This window comes from Mustela erminea, chromosome 10 (genome assembly GCF_009829155.1).
Source record: "Mustela erminea isolate mMusErm1 chromosome 10, mMusErm1.Pri, whole genome shotgun sequence".
In the NCBI taxonomy this organism is placed as follows: Eukaryota; Metazoa; Chordata; class Mammalia; order Carnivora; family Mustelidae; genus Mustela; species Mustela erminea.
Window position 1 is genome coordinate 68,285,589 of NC_045623.1, and position 23,831 is coordinate 68,309,419.

General features: G+C 37.6%; 1 protein-coding gene across 1 annotated transcript; it reads right to left on the reverse strand.

Moving 5' to 3' along the window:
- Positions 1-601: 601 nt before the first annotated feature.
- On the reverse strand, positions 602-23,648 carry BTF3L4 (basic transcription factor 3 like 4). The gene is made up of 6 exons (XM_032361538.1): positions 23,519-23,648; positions 19,820-19,886; positions 15,741-15,854; positions 3,660-3,861; positions 2,582-2,641; positions 602-2,041 (listed from the first exon to the last, which is right to left on the reverse strand). The coding sequence occupies exons 2-6, from the start codon at positions 19,871-19,873 to the stop codon at positions 1,995-1,997; spliced, it is 477 nt and encodes a 158-aa protein (XP_032217429.1). The 5' UTR covers positions 19,874-19,886; positions 23,519-23,648; the 3' UTR covers positions 602-1,994.
- Between the last annotated feature and the right edge of the window lie 183 nt (positions 23,649-23,831).

Sequence of the window (23,831 nt, forward strand, 5' to 3'; positions counted from 1 at the left end):
TAGGTGACCTGGCCAGGTCACATAGTTAACGCCAAGCCTGGACCAGGACCCGAGTTTCCTATTTCCAGATAAGTGCTTTTTTTCAGTTGCTATACTATCTCTTACATGTTCTTAATCACTTGGAAGTCTCCGTAATCTCTCTGTCCCACAATGCGCACATTGGGGACAGTCAGAGGAAAAGAATTTGGGACTACTTAGACCATTTAGAGCTATTAGCCTAACAATGGATGAAACATTATTTCAAATAATGACTGGGCTGAAATTCCTCTGGGGTTAGGGAGTAGAGAGGAAATACAAAAGAAGGAAATTCTGTAGACAATAATAAGAGAAGCACAAGAGGAAATATTATCCTCTTTTGTTATTTTATTACTGTTACTTTATTTTGTAGTTAGGTCCATATATTATATAAAACAGAACAGGAAAAATGAACAAATTTATAAAATAAACTGAAGTGTCTGGATGAAAAAAATACAAGAGCTTTGCCTTCTTGTCTATCGATCTCTTGATATGTTGTTGGTCTTGCACTTTAGATATCAAATAAAGATATCTAGCTTGAAACAAAAGTAGATATGCTGCAAGGTTAAGCCATAGTTAGTTTGCTGGTGGGCCAGGAAATCATAGATTTTCTAAATCTTATCCTTAAATACTGGCTATAACAAATGCTGATATAGCAAAATGCAAGCTTTTATCATCAGACAGCAAGAGGGAAACTTGAATTAATAACTTACCTCCAAGTCCTCTGAAAGGAGGTGAAAAAAATAAATACTGTATTTTACCAGTGTTCCCCAAAAGCATTACTCTAAGCATGCAGGAGGATGCTGTGAGCAGCTACAACAGTGAGATCCAATCCAGAGGTAGGTTCAAGACCAAGAGTTAGGAGAGTGGTTGACGAAATCCTCCTGGGGCCAGTACCATTTCACAGAATGACCATTTTGCTGGGGAATGAGTCTATGACCCATCTTTTTCGGATTCAAAAGGACATTCCTAATTTTAACCTTGCTGAATGTAACAGGCATTTTTGCACCAGCTATTAAGAACAGCTAGTATAGAGGATAAGGCTGGCATAAAATTATTTAGCAAGCACATGCTAGCTATTCCAGTTTGAAATCTACCCAACTATAAAATCAGGGAGGAAATAAAAAGTTGAAGATGGAGCTGTTGTTCCTCAGGATGAGAGAAAAATGTCTTACCAAAAGAGGGATTAGGCACTCACTTAACTCTATATGGAGAACATCCTTCTCAGGCTAGGTAAAAGATGAGGAAGAGCATTATCAAAGGCTGACCAGGCCACTGGGAGACCAAAAGGAGAGCGAAAAAGGATTCAGGAAGAAAGCCAGAAGAAAATGTTCTGGGTCTGACTAGGTAAGTGAATCTAAGGCAATGTACCAAAGATATGCTATCCACTATACCAACATGGAGCTGGTGACAAAATATCTGAAGACATTTTAAACCCAGAAAAATGTATAAAAAATATGTTAACAAAGCAAATTAAAACCAAACTTCCAAGGGTAAAATCTCAGATCTGAAATCCAAGGTACTCACTTTTCTAATTCTGTGCATTATTAGAAAAAAATAAAAAGTAACAAATGTAAAGATTTGTTTTATTTTCTACTGGGGGAAGAAGGAGGATAAATAGAACTGTTTTCCAATTTGCTCTCCACTGTATACACACATACCCACACGCATACATACACATACACACCAAAAATACCCCAACAAAAAAACAAAACAGAAAACTGAGAATCAAACACCAAAACACCCTCAAACTGCACCAATACTTCGTATTTTGACCAAAAGAATAGATCCTGGGAGGAAGTGCAAAATGCAAAATCAAATGACCGAAAAATGCTGAACAAACAGCATTATCAATATACAAAATATTTATATTACTGAACTAGTAACAGTTGATGTTCTCCATGTCTGTAAAACTTTGGAACCACATAGCTGATTTGTTAAATCTAGTCCATGCCAGTTTCCAAACTCCAGAAAAAATTTTAGTTAGCTTCATTCTTTGATGCCTCATCAAAATTTTCTACGAGATCTGGAGGAAAAAAAAAGTAAATGAGTTAAAGATACAAAAGAAGAAAAAGAGGTAAATGAAATTCCTAACTTCTAAACCTAATAAAAACCAAATTGTGGCTATTAAAATTAGCCTGAAAACATAGAGGACAAGAAGAAGAAACGAACTGGTGGTATTTCACTAATAATGCTTCATTTATCTGCTTTTAAAACACTAATCCTAGTGTTTTAGTCCTTTTTTGTCTGAGCAAACTCAGATGAACAGCATTTTCGTATGTCAATCATAATTCCCATGGAAATCATGTAACAGTAACTATGCAAATTTAAAATCACTGTGATTCTAATTTAACAAATGCAGGCAGCAGAGCTTTTGTGACAATTTCTGATTCTAAGTTCTAAATGGGAAGACTTTTATTCTTTTTCATTAGATTGTATCCATACTATTGTGAATCAATTTAAATTCACGAGTTCACCATCAACAAAAACTGAAAGTCATTATAAAATGAATTAAGTGAGATAAGCAGGCTGCTAAAAATCTTAGTGCTAAGGAAATGTCTCTTACCTGGAACATCATCATCCTCTTCATCAATGTCTTCTGGTTTTGGTGCTTTGCTATCCAACACTACAAAACATTTTAGAATTAGTTCTTAAGAACAAAGGCCTTTAATAGAACACTTGTATTGTTTTCTTTTCTCCTGTCTAAATCTTATAATAGTTGTTCAGAAAAAGCTAAAAAGATTGTCTGACCTAATACCATATTTTTTACTTAACACTAAAATCAGTAACACTTTAACTTCATTAGGTATATACTAAATACAGCTGGCAGTTTCAGTGGGCAGTGAGGGTAAAATTTATTTGGAAAGTGAAATAATTCTGATGGCTGGAATAAAAAGATACTACAGTTTATTTTATAAATTTCATATGCTTAAATTAAAAAAATCAATATTCAAGACTTTCCATCTTTTCTGATATAAGGAAGTATCCAGCCATACAGTATGGGCACTGACAGAAAAGGCTCTTGGATTTTGAGGGGTGACAAGACATTTGAAACCAGGGCTATTGTGGAAATTCAGAACTTATAGTTGCTGTGCCTGTAGTTCAATCAACAATACTAAACAAAAATACAGTTCTCTCCTAACAGTATCTTCTTCTTGTAATTAGTCAGAAGTGAGTATCAGGGGCGCCTGGGTGGGTCAGACCCTGGGCATCTGCCTTTGGCTAAGGTCGTGATCCCAGAGTCCTGGGATCCAGGCCGCATTGGGCTCTCTGCTCAGCAGGAAGCCTGCTTCTCCCTCTTCCACTCCCCCTGCTTGTGTTCCCTATCTTGCTGTGTCTCTGTCAAATAATAAATAAAATCTTAAAAAAAAAAAAAATTGAATATCAAATGCTGTCTGTAAAATGTGGTCTACAGACCTTTTAGGTAATTACCTCAACTCTATTACCAAAATGTATCCATATATTCTATCAGCTACACTGCACCATTATTAAAGAAACAAATTCAAAGATTTATGAAGCATATGAGTAACATTCTGTATGTAAAATTTACATACAAATAAATCCTTCCAGTATAAAATGGACCTTTTAACTCATTAGGTTCTTTAGATTACAGCGAAGGAAGGATACTGAACAGAAATACCTACCTTGCCGTGGGAACTGTTCAGCTAACTTCCTAAGACTTGTTAAGCTGTCAGCACCAAGCTGACTTAATATTCCAGGAAGCATTTCTGTGATTGGTTTGGCTTCTGCATGACCAGTAATTGCAAAGGTGTTAGCAGAAAGGGAAGCTTGGACTTTGGGATTGTTGAAATGAATAACTGTCCCATCATCTTTAATCATGTTCACCTGTATGATCATAGAAGAAAAATATACTTCACATATCTGGTACAACTAAAACATTATCTGTTTAAATAACAACTTAGCCAATTATGGTGTTTTTGTTTTTGTTTTTAAAAACAATCCCAAGGTAGTAATTGTCTAAGCAGTAGATAATGGGTGGAAAAAGACCCTAGCAGCAACAAAGTAAAATGGTGTAGATGGCACAAATTACTAGGATGGTCAAGAAACATTTTATTACAGAATCTAGATTTTAAATTCAAAGACTTTTGCTACTATGAAAAAGAAGTTCAATGCCATATTTTAAAAATAATGGAATTATCAGCTAAGAACTGGCTTTTTAATAAAATTACCCACTATCTTACCCGATTTACACTACTGAACTAAATTGGTACATTTGGTGGGTGGGACAGCATCTTTCTCTTAGGTGACACATTGGAAAGGGTAACAGTGTACGGTAAAAAATAACCACTGAAAATCCATAAAGAACACTCAGAAATTTAACCAGATGTTTCATTCCTCTGAACATTTAGTAAATTTACAAAAATTTCAGTTTGTTCTCCTCATATCATTCTTTATAAAAGATTTTGTCAGTTCCTCTAACTCTTATGTATAGCTTCTCAACAACCTTCAATAAGCCTTGTAAATGTCAAAGAGGCTCTCCAACCCACTTGCCTGGCCACCTGAACATGCTTCATCAATCACTGGGAAACCTTTAAAATCATCCTCACATTCTTTTGGTAGCTTTCACCACATGAATTGACTGTTTCAGATTCAATTTTATCCACTGCCTGAAAAGGAAGGTTAAACATGTGCTATTTAAAAGATTATTTTTCTCTCTCACTCATGCACTTTATTATGTTTTAGTAAAGCTGAATTTGCATAAGTTAAATGTTTGAATAATGTGATTCCACTAGTAGTTGATTCCACTGTGTAAGTTACCTTGATGGTAACATGCTTATTTTAGAAAAAGGTTAGGAGAGTTAACTCTTGGCTACTTTAGAAGCATTTCATGATCCATCCAAAAACTGCCCTTGTCAAAATCAAGCAGAGATGCGGTGTTCTCCATGGTCAGTGGAAGTGGGAGATCATCACCACTGATAGCACCAGAAAGGAAGGGGAATAAAGGGCTTCTAAATTTCAGGCATACCTGGAACACAGAGAAAGAAGGCAAATCCTCTGGAAAAAAATTGCAACTAAGATCTACAAGTAATTTCCCAAGTTTCTCTGACAAAAATCACTATCTGAATTCTATACCGTTCCCTCCATCCGTATTTTAATTAAGGTTCTATTATACATATTACACCCAGTAAGCATTCAATCCAGCTGTTCTGAACAAATACCATTGTGAGTTAAAAACAATTTATACTGACTTTAGAGAAAGAGAAATTATATAGTTCTGAAGATAATTATAGTTTAGGTAGAAAAGTTTAACAGTAAAGTGGCTGAAAATTTGGAAGAGGAAGGACTTGAGAAGGAGGTGGCATAGTGTATATGGAATGGAATGTTCTGCATCTATCCTAGAATGGGAAAAGAATAAAGATATGGTAGGACTCTATATTCTAAATTAAGACCAAATCTCTATAATACATCTAGGATGAAAAGAGTCTGAAATATTAGAATCTGAGATATTTATTATTTATAAATGTTAAAATCACAAGAGATTTGAAATCAATATTGGTCCAAAGTCAGGCCATGTATTTGTTGAAAGAGGTTTTCTAGTTCAAATCCCTTTTAGAGAAATAAATACTAAAGACAAAAGCTCTTGTTTAAGCAACATATCCAAGGACAAATAGTTACATGCAAACCTAGAACTTGAGTGTGGGTCCCCGAATTTCTGTTTAGTTTCCTTCCTCATTCTTAAAAATGTTTATTTCCCTACAAAAATTCAATTCTGTGACCTTGTGAAAGCTTGCCAGAGAATTACTTATCTCAAAACACAGGCTAAATGGAGAATGCAAAAAAATGCAACACAGATATATACATAATATATATCTTATTGGCTACAAAACAAGCAAGAAGCCCTAGCCCCAGCCAAATGAATTTTCCTGTGTTTAAGCTTCTTTACCAAAGGCTAAATGTTAGGTCCTATTTTACAACCTGATAAAGGTCTTTGTAGTTTAAATTGAGTTTAGTGTGAAAAGCAGGATGAATTCCATCTAAGGCTGTGAAATAGAAATAAATTTAAATATGGTTATTTTAAATAGGGTTGCACAAAAGTTGTAGCTCTGTGAATAAAAAGGTCCAAAAAGAGGTGGAGAGTTTAGTTAATTTTAGAAATGAGAATTAAATTTTAGAAGTTAAAGGCTAGAATATTTTCTTTCTACCATTCCTTCCTCTCTACTGAGCAAATAACATGGTTATATAAGGCTCCTAGATGCAAGCTATTAGACTATCAAAGGATGAATTGTTGGGTTGAGCAAGATCAGTTAGACACTTCCCCCACCAAAGGAAGGGATAAGAACTTGTTAAATTCACAAAGCAAACTGTACGCATTTCATATGAAGACTTCACTTTTTCTAGTGATTTTACTGCTGTGTGTTCCACATAAGTGGTACAATCTACATACGTATAAAAATAAGGAGCACACAAGGAAAAAGACTATTAACCTAGCCACTGTACCAGCTCAGGTCTTTTCCCAATCAAATAACCCTTTTATATCAAAATGTTTTTTCCACTTTAACAGGTAGCTGAAGGTAAAGGATGCTACTTGAGCAATGGACGAAGTAGCATTTTTGAGACCCTAGTGCACACCACCAGATGCCCTTGCTCTTATTTTTTGCTTGAGTAATGCTGACATGTTTTGTAATTATCGAAAATATTATCTCACATGCCTAGTACAATTACATATGCTGTTTTCACTGTTTAGAAGAACCCTTTTCTTTTCCACGTTGCAAATTCCCATTTATCCAAGACTTGGATCAGATGCTTCTTTCTCTGTAAAAATTTAGGATTCTTTGTGCACTTCCTGCACCTCATGGGTATTGCAAATATATGGAATTATCTTGTAGTGTAATTGTGTTTGCAAGTCTTTGACTTTATTAGAAGATGAACACTTTCTGATCAGAGACCATGCCTTACTAGACATAGTATGCCCCCAAGTGTCCAGTACATAACAGTCACTCAAATGTGCCAAATGAATGGGACACCTCAAATTCAATTTATTTTAAAATCTTGGATGCTGTCAGACTTCAACTCTCCAAATGCTAAAGGGTCATCTCAAATTTAGAAATAGCTCCAGTAGTTCTCTTAATGAAGATGCTCAGAACCTCCTGAGCTATATCTTAGCCTTGACTTTTCTTATTGTTCAGACTTTTCAGAATCAGCCTGAATGCCCTACAGCATTCAGGAGCATTTAAGTCATTCTTGGCAACTGCTGGGTGGCCCCATTATGCTGTTATCAAAACCAGCAAAGGCTGACCTCTAAGGAGGTCACATATATTATCACAGCAACCTTCTATCTGGTGAATCTGATGTGTGCTTTAATCCTACACAACAATACGTTTTTATGGCTCTAGGAGGCTCACAAATTTACCACTGACTCTACAGCTCTTGCTGATAACTGCCCTCTCAGTTCACAGAGGAAGTTTAAATTCTTCCATGTGATTTTTTGGGTATCTAAGTCCCCACTAGGCTGGCTAGCTGCGGTTCTGAGAATTGACAGTTGTCTTAAAAATCAAGTTTTACTGCTACTCCTTCCTTTATGTAGTGGCATTTATTTATCTACTTATTTTTAAAAGACTGCATTTTTAAATAATCTCCACACCCAACATGGGGCTTGAACTCACAACCCCGAGGATCAAGAGTTGTATGCTCTACCAACTGAACCAGCTAACTGCCCCTGTAATGGCATTTAAATGTTTATCAGGAAATTCACCTTTTATTGCCTTACTCCTGTTATCTTAATGGGGTGAAATAATAGACATTTTAAGAAAAAAGGACATAGCGTCTGCGGTTTTGTGAGGCTAAGGGAGGTAAAAGTTTGAATATTATGGCCTTGGTGCATACTTCCATAAGTATCTTTCACAATCAGTCCTTTTAAGCTTAGCACCTGCTTATTTCTAAAGGCTAGTATGAACATAATCTATTATTGTTGATATGAAATAAAGCTAACAGCTGTAATTAAACTGTACAATATGCTGGGATCATTTTCTCTTATGCTTTGGAGGCAAGAGTCTGATGAGATAGATTCTTCACAGCTATGCTATAGATAGTATAAAATGGCACAATTATTTGAAAAGCAATTTGGCAACATGAAAAATTCTAAAATGTTCATGCTCGTTCAGCCACTAACTGTATTTCCAAGAATCTCTCTGAAGGAAATTAGAGATAAAGATACATATTATGTATATTGAAACCAAACACGTGATTCTTTTATTATCAAAGCATCATAATGTATTATAAATTAAGAAATGTTAAATTATGGTATATCCATTGGAACATATGCAGACATCTACACTGTTGATTAAGAAGAAGTTGTTGTTTGTTTGTTTGTCTTTTTAAAGATTTTATTTATTTATTTGACAGAGATCACAAGTAGGCAGAGAGAGAGGAGGAAGCAGACTCCCTGCTGAGCCGAGAACCCGATGTGAAGCTGGATCCCAGGACTCTGGGATCATGACCTGAGCCGAAAGCAGAGGCTTTAACCCACTGAGCCACCCAGGTGCCCCTGTTTTGTTTTGTTTTTAAGATTTATGTAGTTATTTTAGAGACAGAGAGCGAGAGACCATGAGCAGGAGGGGCAGAGGAAGAGGGAGAGAGAATCCAAAACAGACTTCATGCTGAGTCCGAAGCCCATCATGGGGCTTGATCTCATGACACTGATATCATGGCCTGAGCCCAAACCAAGAGTTGGATGTTTAACTGACTGTACCACCCAGGTGCCCCAAGAAGAGTTTTTTAATGATATGAAACAATTTTCATAATATAATGCTATTTGGGGGGAAAAATTCTGAATTGTGCATCTAGCTACAGTCTCAAACATGTTAAAAGTATATGCATCTAAAGATAGGAAAGAAATAAAAAGCTAATAGTAGTTGTTTCTGGGTAGTGGGGATTATGACCAAATGTTCGTATCTTTTTATCTTCTGTATACCATAACTTCCTATAATGACAATATATATTTTTAAAGATTTTATTTATTTATTTGAGAGAGAGAGAGAGAGAGAGAGAGACCGCAAATCTGTGAGCAGGGGAAGGACCAGAGAGGAGAGGGCAAGAATCTCAAGCAGACTCCGCACTGAGCATGGAGCCCGACATTGGGCTTGATTCCATCACTCTGTAATCATGACCTGAGCTGAAAACAAGAGTCCGAGGCTCAACCAACTGAGCCACCCAGGCACCCCGACAACAAAATATTTTTATATTGGAAGGGGGATGCTATTTTAAAAAACAGAAAATGTTCATCAACAGATGAATGGATAAATGTGGTATTATCCATACAATGGAATATTATTCAGCTATAAAAAGAGTGAAATTCTGATACATGCTAAAACATGGATGAACCTTGAAAACATTATGCTAAATGAAGTATGCTAGACACAAAACAAATATTGTATTACACAAAATATTTACAACAGGCATATCCACAGAGACAAAGAATAGGTTACAGGCTATCGAGTTGGGGAAGGGGGAATGAAAAGTTATTGCTTAACGGATATAGAGTTTTGGTTTGGGATGATAAAAAATTTTGGAAATAGGGGCACTGGGGTGTCTCAGTCAGTTAAGTGTCCGCCTTCAGCTTAAGTCATGATCCCAGGGTCCTGGGATTAAGCCTAAGTGTTGGACTTTCTGTTCAGTGGGGAGCCGGCTTGTCCCTCTCCCTCTGCCTGCTGCTCTCCCTGCTTGTGTTCTCTGTCAAGTAAATAAATAAAATCTTTAAAAAAATTAAAAAAAAATTTTTGGAAATAGATAATAGTTGTGGTTGCACAACACTTTAAATATAGTACTACTGAACTGTACTCAAAAATGGTTAAAATGACAAATTTTATGCTGCATATATTTACTACAATAAAAAAATAGTAAAAAAAACCCCAAAAATCAGGATCTTAAAAGAAAAAGTGAGGCTGCTATGATAGGATAAGGTAAATGGGACATGGTATTTCCCTTTTACTCTCCTGTACTCAGAGCTGTCGACACATTGCCACCTGAGGTTCTGGTTGGAGGAAGAAAGAATTGTGGTTAAGGGTCAACCAAGGTTCTCCTTCTGGTATAAGTGGTTCAGGAAAAGTAAGAACCAGGAAAAGGAAAATATAAACAGTAAAACTTATGAGGACAATTATAAAATTTACATTCTCAGCCCTAAGTGTTTTCCTGAGCTCCAGTGTCCTATGGCTAACTTTTTTTCTTTTTAATAAGTAATCTCTATGCCCAACATGGGGCTTGAACTCACAATCCTAACATTGAGTTGTACGTGCCACTGAATGAGCCAGCCAGGCACCCCAATGTCTAACTTCTTGAGAACAATTCCATCTCAAATAATCAGTATCCCTTAAACTTAATAGGCCCCAAATAAACTCATCATGAGAGTCAGCATGCTACAGACTATAATGAATAAACACGGTCCCTGCTATCAAGTTCTTATAATCTGGAAAAAAAAAAAGACTAATTGGTTAATAAGTAACCATTATACCCCACAATATGAGGTTGTCATTAATAAATGTATTACAGCAGAGCAACTTAAGCTAAGGGCAATGGAAGTAGAAAGAAGGGGTTGATTAATTAATCAGACCTGGAAATAAAGGAAAAGTTCCAGAGGCAGAATCATATCCTAGTTACAACAGAAGATGCCCTCTGAATATAAAACTCTATGAAGCAACTAGGCCATCTAGATCAGAGATTCCAATTTTTGATGACAATGCTTACCAAATAAATTTGATAAAATCAATAACTTCTGAGAAACAGAACAGATCCCACTGTTGATAGATTTATGTTATCAGGTAAAGACAGGTAACAGCATGGTCGCTATATTCAACTAGATTACCAAAAAGGAAGCACATCCAAATACCTTCAAATGTTATAGCATATAAAACATTTTTAGAAATTTAGATTATAAGTTTGGATTTTGGAATTTTGGATTATAAATCTTCTGGGGTCTGCCTAGGAATTCCTTCGTAAAACCTAGGCTTTTGTATGAAACAGTCTCTGACACTCCAGTACCCTTACTTTTTGACAGCTTTGCATTTCTCTGTCTTTGGTAACATGTAAAAGAAATCTATCTATGACTTATAATTTATTATATGAAATCAACAAACTAATGAATACATCAAAGACCAGAGAAGCTTGTCTTAATCCAAATAGTCCTTCAGTTTTTTAAAGTTTCTAAAGAGTACATAAATTAAACTTTGGGAGAGGGAAAAAAATCACCAATACCAACAACTTAGAAAGTAAGATTAGAACTTTACTTGGCAGAAGTATATTCCATGAATTTTTGGAATCCATCACTGATTTCCCTGTTCCCCACCCACCAAACTGTCTACTTGTTTGATGTTTTGAAGGTCTAAGTACAGAAAACACAGTAATATTATTTTTTGTTTTACAAGAATGGCAATGGTGTCTTCTCTTTTTGGAAGTTTTTATCTGCTTTTCTAAAAGTGCTGAAAAATAGAAAGAGTACTTTCCTCAAAGGTCAGGACTTTTTTTTTTTTTTTTTAAAGTAAACTCTATATCCAACGTGGGGCTCAAACTCATGTCCCCAAGATCAAGAGTTCCCTGCTCTACTGCCTAAGCCAGCCAGGTGCCCCAGAACTCGGCACTCTGAAACAAGTTTCAGACATTCCAAATAAAAGATGACAAAATTGTAACTAATGTGTTTCTTCTATGCTGATATATTTTTTTCACATCTTAGTGTTTCTGAAAACTTCTGTACAACTTTTCATGTTTATATTTTTTTAAAAAATTTTATTTATTTATTTGACAGATAGAGATCACAAGTAGGTAGAGAGGCAGGCAGAGAGAGAGGAGGAAACAGGCTCCCTGCTGAGCAGAGAGCCCGATGCAGGGCTCAATCCCAGAACCCTGAGATCATGACCTGAGCCGAAGGCAGAAGCTTAACCCACTGAGCCACCCAGGTTCCCCTTTTCATGTTTACATTTTTTTTTTTAAAGATTTTATTTATTTATTTGACAGAGAGAAATCACAAGCAGTCGGAGAGGCAGGCAGAGAGAGAGAGAGGGAAGCAGGCTCCCTGCTGAGCAGAGAGCCCGATGCGGGACTCAATCCCAGGACCCTGAGATCATGACCTGAGCCGAAGGCAGCGGCTTAACCCACTGAGCCACCCAGGCGCCCCTTCATGTTTACATTTAATGCAGTAGTTTCTTTTCTCATTCCAAGAGCTGTTTTTAAACCAAATGTGTGTCATCGTTTTCTTTAAAATTTTTTTGAAAAAAACTCTACGTTAAACTTAGTAACACAAACATAATGTTTGAGGCAAGCTAGGTTATATATAGTATACTAGATATTCCTACACAAAATCTGCCAAGTGTTATATAAAGTACAAGTATGTTAGCTCTCAAAAAACCAATTTTAGAAAGAGGGAAAGAAGGAAAAAAGTAAAACTCCTCCCATCTTAGCTTCAAATATTCAGAAATTTTATAGCTGTTACCTTACATTGTTGATGATCTTTATGCATATTTTCTCTTTAACCAGTCTGTGAGGGCTGGAAGACATCATACACACATACAGGGTTGGGGTGCAATGAGTGTGTGTATGTGCTTATTATGTAGCACTAATTTTCTTTTATTTTTTTAAAGATTTATTTGGGAGGGAAGGGGAGAGAGAGGAAGAGAGAGAGACAGTGACTGAGACAGAAGGAGCAGGGGGAGCGGCAAACAGACTCCTCGCTGAGCATGATCCCAGGACTCTTCATGATCCAGGGCCTGAAGTTTAACGTTTAACCAACTGGGCCACCCAGGTGCCCCAGTAGCATTAATTTTCTGTGCTATGACTCCTCAAAAAGCTAGAAATGCCATCAGTAGTAGCTACAAAAGGAATTCACACCACAGTTTAATAAATGCTATAATAAAATAAATACAGGACATTATAAAGGCACACAGGAAAAGCATCTGACCCTTCTTTATGCAAATGTGTTAAGTGTGTTACCAGGAAGGCTTCTGGGAGAAATAATGCCTGCATTAAGACCTGGAAAAAGGGGCGCCTGGGTGGCTCAGTGGGTTAAGGCCTTTGCCTTTGGCTCAGGTCATGATCCCAGTGTCCTGGGATCGAAAAAAAAAAAAAATTCTTAAAAAAAAAAAAAAAAAAAAAAAAAGACCTGAAAAAAGAGAAACATTCATGTCTTTGGAAATACTGATAGGGATTTCTTTTATATGTAATGGTGTAACTAATTCTGCATGGTTAGGTGTTCAATAATACAGGGTATAAGGCAGATACTTTCTCTGGTGGTGGTGGGGGTTTGAGGGATAAAGAGGGGAGCAGGAGGAGAGGAAAAGGCCAAGAGAGGATGTAAGAAAGTGCAACTGAAAAGACCAAAAGCAGGATAAAACTGACAAATAGAATGAACTCGGTTTTAACACTTAGACTCTAACACTTACTAGCTAAGTGATCTTGGGCAGGTACCTAATTCTGTCTCCGCTTTCTTCTCCGTAGCCAGTAACAACTGACTCAAAGAGATATAGTGAATCTGAAATGGGATAATATGTTTGTCTCGTTATCTAATTAATTTCCCTATTAGACTGTAAGCTCCAAAGGACAGAGACTATGAATAATAACTTATGAACTACTATCTAGCAAGTCCTTGGCAAATTGCTTGGCACACAGTAGATGTCCACCAAGTATTGACTATCAATACTTTATTAGAACAATTTCAACTACAAAAATACCATCACTTCAGCAATGCACTGTAACAAATTTGGTTGTATTCTGAAAAGATCAAAGACTGTTAACTGATTGGTTTTCTTATTATAAAAAACATTTATAAAGTTAATGCTATCTGACCACAAAGAGTTTTATTAATCATAACCATAAAGTGTCCCAGTTTGTTTTCTGAACAAAAACAAACATTTAGAAAAACATGCCCTTGGAGATATTACATAGTTAAATCTATACTTCAAAGAGGTATAAATAGAAACTTTTCCTCTCTCTAAAGAGGTATTTTTCAACCAAGGGTGACTTTGTCCCCTAGGGGGCATGTGAAAAAATCTGAGGACATTTTTGGTTGTCATAACTCGGCAGGTGTGTGTGTGTGTGTGTGTGTGTATAGTGGGGCTACTGGTACCTTAAGGATGCTTAAACATCCTACAATACACATTGTGTGTGTGTGTGTGTATAGTGGGGCTACTGGTACCTTAGGATGCTTAAACATCCTACAATACACATGACAGTTCCCACAATAAAAACTAGCTGGTTCAAAATGTCAATAGTGCTGAGGTGGCAGGGCAGGGAGGGGGTAGGGGGAGTCAGAGAGTAGAAATGTATGCAAGGTTGTAAGATGGCCAGAACATTTATAAGTTGTTACGTTTAAGGGGCGCCTGGGTGGCTCAGTGGGTTAAAGCTTCTGCCTTCAGCTCAGGTCATGATCTCAGGGTCCTGGGATCAAGCCCCACATTGGGCTCTCTGCTCAGCGGGGAGCCTGCTTCCCCCCCCACTCTGCCTGCTGCTCTGTCTACTTGTGATCTCTGTCAAATAAACAAAATCTTAAAAAAAAAAAAGTTGTTTAGGTTATCAGAGTTATTGTCTATTATTGCAACTTACTCTTTTTTAACCAAGATTTATTTGGATTTTTTTAAAGAGAGGTTTAGACGGTTTTTTCCTCATATATATCCCAGATAAAGAGAATGATCTCTCTGAGAATTATTTTGAGGTCAATAAAAATATATAAAAACTTACAATAGCTCAGAAGAAAAAAGTGCATACAAAATGCTTAATTTCAAGACTTGCAAATGAAGTTCTAATCTTTATCAGAGTAGAAAAGCACAGGTACATTAAGCAAAAAGGAAGAAAGATACATGTGTCTTACATTTTCTACCATTTTATCAGTATACTAATTTTGAAAGTACAAAACAGACTTAAATGATGTGTTAATATTTATTCATATATGCACAGTAGGAGGAACATGTGGCCATTTCACTGCATCTTCTCTGATACTCTGCTATTTATTAGTGATCCTTGCCTCCACATTATCTCTGATCTGTTTTATAGCACATGGGCACAAATGATCTGTTAAAAATTGTGAGGTGGTACCACACATAGTAATGATATTAAATATAATTTAACTTAAACATTCAATTTAATTTATGGCAGTGAAAATTTAAAAAATTTACTATCAGAAATGGAATTATCAGGTAGAAGTAAATTTAGATGGAAACAGGTCATAAAGAGCTGATGTTATCATTTTTCTTGCGCATCTTTTGAAATAACATCCTTTGGCTTCATATTTAAGAAAAGTAGTATCATCAAAATATAATGAGATGATTTAAAAAATTTAACCAATAATTTCCAGAAAAGGTCTAATAAGAAATCCAATCCATGTAAAGCTATTGCTAGAGCTTCTTGATTGAGGTAATAAAAAGATACTGTTGAGTAGAAAGGGAAAAAAAATCCACCTTATTTGAAGAAATCTTGGAGTTTATTTCTATATTATTAGGAAAAAATAACTTATTTTACATGAAAATTTAAAAGCAGTTCCATAATTTTGTCACATATGCCAAATTCTTTGAGACAGAAAAGTATGAATTCCTTATCTGTCAACTAAAATCATTTTTTTTGATCATCCATTTTTATACAATAAGCAAATTCAATACCTAGTCCTTCGGACACCTGGCTGACAATACCTGATTCTTCTAAGCTGATATTTTTCATCTGAAAAGTGTAGATAATTATCTATCAATGTGCTATTTGTTCACATAATTTAACCATTTACAAAATGACCATACCTCTTCAATACCAGCTATATTATTCACAGCCAGTTTTTTTAGAGAACTCTGGAGTTTTTTGTCATCAGCTGTAGCTGTTCTATGTACCACCTTCTTCTTTCTGCGAGCTGTACCCTGAAAAATAACCAAACAGAAGTGTTAGGATGCTTTGCATCTTGGCAAGTGTAGTCAGTCACATGTCTTCCTATTCCCAATACTCTAATTAAAACCCACATAAGAAATTGCTGACTTAATACTAATGACCAAGAAGACTGCTCAGAGTTGTGTTAGCCTAACCCAGATTTTTGACAGTCAGTTCTAGTCAGTTCTTATTTTTTCTAATATCCATTTATCATTTCCACATATCATGTTTTAAAAGTTTTCAATAATAAAACAATACAACTGTGTTTTATGACAACTTTCAAATATTACAAGGAATGCTTTTTTATAGTACCTACCACCCCCTGACAATAAAGTTAAATCTAAAGATATTCTGAAACTTTGAAGATTCTGACATAATTAAGAATCAAATGCCTACAACTGAGTATTCTACATTCCTAGAATCTAGGAATGAAAACAATCAAGTTCTTACTTCAAGGAGCATACATTATAGTGGGATGGAAAAGTCAATAAATACATGAATGAATTAGATCTTTTCAAATGGGATACTGGTATTAAGGCAAAAAACCCCAGCACAGTACTAAGAGTATTTATTGGGTGGGCGCAGAGCAGTACTTTATTGTTCAGGGAGGACCCTCTGAAGAGGTGACATTATGAGCTGAGATCCAAGCAGAATGAAACAAGAGGGAACCTATTGTTTCTACAGAGAGAAAACAGGTCAGTCATGGTTTTGGCAGAGTGTACAAAGGGGAAGGAGGAGGAAAAATGCAATCAGAAAGATAGGAAAGGGCCAAATCACGTAGCCTAGAATGCCATGGGTAGGAGTTGGATTTTATTCTAATTGTAATACAAAGGTTTTAAGCATGGGAATGATTTGATCTCATTTATGATTTTTACAGATGACTAAAGTTGCTGTGGATAATGAACTATAATGAGATCAATCAGGAAGCTACTGCAGTAGTCTTGATGAGAGATAAAAGAGTTTTGGCAGTGGAGATGGTGAGAGCTTAGACTCTCAGAAGAACCAACATGCTGATGGATTGGACGTGGGATATGAGGAAAAAAGGAATCTAGAATGATGCTCAGAATATTGGCCTGAGCAAATAGTTTGACAGTTATACTATTCACTGAGATAGAAAGAGCTCGTTTCTAAATGGATACTTTGAAACTTTAGATATATATTTCCCCTGAAAAACTATTTAAGGGGCATCTGGGTGGCTCAGTGGGTTAAGCCTCTGCCTTTGGCTCAGGTCATGATCTCAGGGTCCTGGGATCAAGCCCCATGTGGGGCTCTCCGCTCAGCAGGGTGCGTACCTACCTTCACCCCGCCCTGCCCGCCTCTCTGCCTGCTTGTGATCTCTGTCAAATAAATAAATAAAATCTTAAAAAAAAAACGAAAGAAAGAAAGAAAAGAAAAACTATTTAAAATAAATTCCGGGACCAATTTAAAAGAAAATATAACCTAAAGCAAAAATAAAATGTTACCAAAAGAAGCCTAAGCATTGAGGGCTAAATCTTTCTGAGTCCTGGAAGGAGGAAAGGAAGAGAGTTTTCCATTCTGGGTACCTCCTGAAGTACTCAGGGAATCAGCTTTATAGAGAGTAGGCAGGGGCTTCAGCCTCAGCAATGCTGGAGGGAGTGGAAGAATGTTCTGTGAGTAGCAGCAAAGGTTGTGACAAAATCCAGTTGTTGAAGGATAGACTAGAGATGACTATTTTCACAGATGGTCATTTATTTGAGAAATGTTCCTAACTCAGGGGCAACTCAACTGCTTGCTGTATGCCTCAAATGAAATGATTCTCAGGTACCTCAAATTTGACATGTCTAAAAGCTTGAGTCCATGAAACTATTCCTCTTATATTTCCTAAGTTTTATAGCTGGGGGTACCATCATCTATCTAATCTTTATTTCTCTTCATATGAATTATGTCATTCCAACTCCCAAATTTGTGTTCCATATACCAAAGCAGCAGTCTCTCAACTGTTCTCCTCTATGCCAAACTTTCATTTCATTCCTTTCTCCATGTTGCCAGCACCTATCGTTCTAAAATGATTGTTCTTCAAATCTTTCAATAGTTGCTCCCTGCCTATAAAATCCTATACTCCATGGATGCCAGGGTGGCTCAGTTGGTTGGGCAACTGCCTTCAGCTCAGGTCATGATCCTGGAGTCCTGGGACTGAGTCCTGCATCAGGCTCCCTGCTCAGTGGGGAGCCTACTTTTCCCTCTGATCCTCCCCCCTCTCATGCTCTCACTCTCAAATAAATAAATCTTAAAAAAAAAAAAAAAAAAAAAAATCCCGGGTGTGCCTGGGTGGCTCAGTGGGTTAAAGCCTCTGCCTTCGGCTCAGGTCATGATCCCAGGGTCCTGGGATCGAGCCCCACATCGGGCTCTCTGCTCAGCGGGGAGCCTGCTTCCCTGTCTTTCTCTCTGCCTGCCTCTCTGCCTACTTGTAATCTCTGTCTGTCAAATAAATAAATAAAATCTTAAAAAAAAAAAATCCCATACGCCATAGTATGGCATATAAGACTCTGATACAACCCCCAATTCCCTGGTTGTTTCATCTTCTACCATTCTTTATCCATTATATAGTCTAAACTCTAACCATACCAAACTAAAGCAAGCCATTCCATTAAGCGCCAAGCTATCACAGCATCTTAAGTGCCTTAGCAAGCATGAGAATGACGATCCCCTTTTCCCTCTACCCACTTACCCTCACCTATCTAAACAGTGATAAATTCTTGTTTTCCAAATCTCAGCTCAGTGATGACTTCCTTGTCCCTCCTAGGCAAGAGCACCTTGTACCTCATTTTAACATTTATTATTCTGTAGTGTAATTGTGAGCATGTCTCCCTTCCAAGCTAAGCTGTGTCAAGAGAAGAAAATCCTGAGTAGTTTCTCTACTATGTGTCTGGAACATAGTAGGTACATAGTAAACTAGTTTTATTTACCACCTGGTTTAAAATATGTAATAGTGCTGAACCAAGCTCTTCCAGGTACATTCTATGGTTCCTGAATATTCCTAGTTTTTGCATTGGTTCACTACCTTATAGTTGATGCTACAATGTGACCACTTTGGTTACATGAATGTGTTAATATGACTCCAGAGTCCTATAACTGTATCACTATGGAAGGAGAAAATATGTCACTTCTTCCCTTCCCCTACTATCTCCTTCCCTAGAAGATATGGTTACCATCATAGTAAATGAAAAGTAAAGCTGCTACATAAGTGACCTACCTACCCTCTTCCCAGGTCTGAACTGAGTACTATTCTCACTTTTCCTTTTTCGAAGATTGTTTTGGGCAGAGATAAGGGCAGAGTACTCTCCTTGAGCTGGGGGCTAGAATGAAGGGAATCAAAGATTCTCAGGATGAACTCTTCCTCAGGCTTCAAAGTACATGGAATAAGAATGTCTGTGCTCATATTGACCAACACAGAAGAACAGGCAGGAATTTGGGAGGAAAACCTAGCAATGAACAAAACATACAATCAGCTTGAGCATTTCCAGTTAAACCTAATAAACCTAACTGTACAAGTAGGTATATCCAGTCAAGATGAGGTAACCTCAACATCTGGGATGCCCTGCAAAGGAGTCTAACATAACAATCGCTATCATTTATTAAGTATGCATGCTGTGCCAGACACCATGTTAGGCATTTCATAAGTATTACTTTAATCCTCAGATGCATCTATTTCTGTTCTGCAGATGGAAAGATGGAAGCCTAACAAGGTCAGATAACTTGTTCATGTCACATAACTACCAGATGTTAAGAGGATTCAAACAAAGGTGGCTATTTCCATTGCACCACCAGACAGAAGTTTTCTAGTTATCTCTTTTAAATCTAGACAAGTTATTTTCAAATTGGAATGTGGTTTGATCTTGATAAAAGATTTAAAATTTTCAATGACCACAAATCCAAAATAATACTACTATCTGGCAATAATACATTTTCCTCTCAGTTTTTCTTATGCCACACTCACCTTGCCCCCTATCCGGACCTGAGCCTGAAGTTTGGCTAACTTTTCTTGATTCATGCTGTTGGTAAATCTAGGGGGGGAAAAATAGATTTGTTAAAGTCACTGTTTTACCAAAATAAAATAACTGTTTATGCAACAGTACCTTCTGGCTCACTAGGCTTGCGATATGCGTCACCATCATGATCATATTAATACTGTCTCTATATTCTTAATAAGTATTAATAACTCGTTCTAGCTTTATAAACCAGGTATTAAGAGAACCAAAATTAAATAAGACCACAAGGGAGACAAATATACGAACAGAAAACAGAATGGGACTCAAAGTTACCTATTTGAAGATCCCTCCTTAAAAACAAAATTCATGGGGCTCCTGGGTGGCTCAATTGGTTAAGCAGTTAAGAATCTGCCTTCAGCTCAGGTCATGATCCCAGGGTCCTGGGATGGAGGCCTGCAGGTCAGGCGACCTGCTCAGCGGGAAGCCTGCTTCCTCCTCTCCCTCTACCCTTCCCCCCTGCTCATGTGCATGCTCTCTCTCTGAAATAATGAATAAAATCTTAAAAAAAAAAAAAAAAAAAACCCACATCAAAATTCATTTCGTTGGCATTCAGTAAAACCTACCCAATTATAAAATCTCCGGACAAGCCAGTTTTTCCCCCAGAGATTTTTACAGCAGAGCAGTTACCAAATGTTATTAGCACAACCTTTAAGCAGACTTTTTCCTCCCAAATCATAAATGAACCATATATAACCTTGTAACCATAAATAGACCCCCCCCAAAGAAACCTGGACAAAGAAGAAATTCAACAATAGGCTGTCTAGCTGTCAAGATATGAGGTAGTCATATCTTCTATTCAAGGTCAGATGGTATGTTAATAACAGGAAAAGAGAGCCAGATTTTTCAGACATTCAGCACTTTAGCAGCCCCTTCCACAGAGTTCATTCAATATTTTGCACTGATATAGTATGTCACACTTGTCAAGATATTCCTGCATACACGGTGAAATGCTTCACTGCACAATTTGATAAAAAAAATATTTGCTACATTAATTCTAAATCTTTGTGTGTTTAGGGGGGGAGGAAATTCTTAAATATAAGCTTTTTAAGGCTAATTTTGATTTTGAAAATTCTAAGAAAATTGTAAAGTCATAAATCCTAATCTGATCAGTGATATTCCTACTAAAGAAAACAGTTCTTAAATTTATAATGGTTGTAACATTCCACACTATATAAACAAATACAAGCCAAGGTTAAGGGGCATCTGGGTAACTCAGCTTGTTAATTGTCTGCCTTTGGATCAGGTCACGATCCCCAAGTCCCTGGATTGAGCCCTGCTTCAGGATCCCTCCTCAGTGGGGAGTGTGCTTCTCCCTTGCTCATGCTCTCTCTCCCTCCCTCTCTCAAATAAATAAATAAAAATCTTTAATAATAACAACAACAAAAAAAAGCCAAGGTTAAAAATCTTGTTTTACTTGTTCTGTGGACCAACAGATTATTACTAAGATTTGAGAGAGGGAATAAAAACTTTTACGGCCAATTCTCTAACTGCTTTATAATTAATCATTCACATGACAAAGATAATGTCTTTCAGAGATGAAAGAGAATCGAAGATTATATAAGCACTATTCTGTATTCTGACACTGGACTTTAGCAGTAACCTGTATATACACATGCTTCAAGCTAAATAAAGTCCAGCTCCCAAACAACATTCAGAATTTATGATTCCTCAATCTTTGCCCATCGCTGTATCACAATGCTCAGCAGCTAAAAACTCCTTTACAGGAGGAATACAAAGCCAGAAGGCTTAGGTGTGTGACAATCTCAACTCAGCCACAGACCCACAGACTTAAAAATTGCTGATGCAAATTCCAATGTCTATATTCAATATCCACAGAAAATGACAAATATTCACTTTCCCCAAAGGAACGTGGCCCCAAAAGTACAGTGAACTAACAAAGAACCTAAAATTTTTTTTACAAAAAAGGGGCTAAGTGAAAATATTAGAACTAGGCACGGTAAATCTGAGACTCTTCTGCATTTTGAAGTACCAATCCCCAAGAGAAGAGATGGAAGACAGGAGACTGAAGTCAAGATGAAGAGCCTTGACTTGTTTGAAACAAAAGCAAAACCAAAATTAACTCTATATCAATGTGTAGATGAAAGAACAGATTCCATTCTATGTAATCAGTACAACAGAAAACTTGTTCCCAAAACTTATCTCAGAGAAAAACCATTTTAGGTAAGTTGTAAACTCATGGGGGAGGAGGGAGGGTGAAAGATTGTCCTTTGTCCACTAGCATGTTGGGGTGTGTGGAGTTGAAGTAGTAAAGAGGATTGGACTCAGTCTATGAGAGATGAGATGCCAAGCTCAGAATCTAAACTAGACCTCAAAGATCACTTCATTTAATTCCCTATTCCTCAATCAACCTTTACTTCATTATACCCATTATTTCTGTTTTGTATGTGAGGCCATCTCAAATACCCGCAAGCAACAGTAGGGTAGAAATAAATTGTAAACAAATAAAATAGATCCATCTCTCTCCTAATTTAACAGATTTGGAAATGAGGGTCCAAAAGGGAGAAGTCACTTCCTAGACCCAAAAGGCAGAAGTAACTTCCTAAGAACATAAATTACTGAATTCTTCCTTGGGGAACCTAGGGTCATTTAATCCTTTACTCAAGGACTCAAGAAAGGTGTAAATAATGAGATTATAATCAGTATTTATTGAGTGCCTAAGTTCTAAGCATTATGGTAGGCACTTTCACCATGTTTACATATCATGTTTACACACGGATAAAATAACTTCAACCTTTAGTCCTAACTTTTTATTATGTGGGGTATCTCTAAGAGAGGCACAAATTTTGGAATCAAAAGGATCAAGGTTCTACTACTTAGGACTTCGGAAAGGCATTTTACTTTCTGAACTTGTGTTCCTTCTGCATTAGAAAAGGTTTTAACACCACACATCTCATACGGTTGTTTTAAGGATTAAAGGTTAAGTTAATTGAGCACAGGGTATGCCTCACTGTAGATACTCAAAAACTGGTAACTATTGTTACCACTCCCGAGGGGACAGCTATGGTGTAAGTGAAAAGAACGTGGGAACGGAAGTTGAAACCGCCATTCACTAGCTGTGTAACAGGGTGCCTGTCGGTCAATCAATTTCCTGACAGCCTACTATGCTTCAAGCAGTGTGATGGGGCTATCGAGATGGTCAAGGCAATTTCTCACGGAGGGAACAGAACTGTAAACAAATACTGCCATTACGAGATGAAGAGAGCTGCAACGGAATTCAGTCCCAAGCGCTTCGGGGCCGGGGGCTGCTAACCTCAGTTTCCCTATCTGTAGAGTGGGAGGATCAAAGGAGACGACAACAGATAGCTGTTGTCACAGCACTGTTGTTGTGAATAAAAAAGAGTAACGGGAGAGAGGTGGGGGACCACCCGCCTCCTGGGACTGAATCTGGGCGGCAACAGCGCGGGCCCCCACAGGGAGCGGTGGTGCTGGGGACCTTCCCTCAGGTGCCGACCCCCAGCTGCGCCGCCGGTAACCGACAAGCCAAACCAGCCGCCTCCGCCCCCACTCGGCGCGCCACGGCGGAAGTGGCAGCCCAAGTGGTTGGCGGGTGTCGGAAGAAGAGGGCGGGGGGAGACCGTGCGCAGCGGCCTATGGCCGTGGAGTGGCGGGACCGCCGGGGGTCTCACCTGAAGCAGGGAGGGTCCTCCGACAACAGCACGCGGCAAGAGCAAGATGGCTGCCTCAGTCGAGACAGAGAAAGACGACGGCAACAGCGGCGGCGGGAGCGGGGCCCACGTGATACAAGCAGCTCCGCCTCTCTCTCTCTCTCACAGGAGCAGCCTATCCCGGGGAACGCATTTATGAACTACAAAACCCAGGAGGCTCTGCGCCTCCCAATAGAAATGCGGCAGGTGCAGGTGGCCGCACTGCATTCTGGAGCTTGCAGTCTCCTGAGAATTCCATTGTGTCTGTGCCTACAAATTTGTAGGGATTCTAATA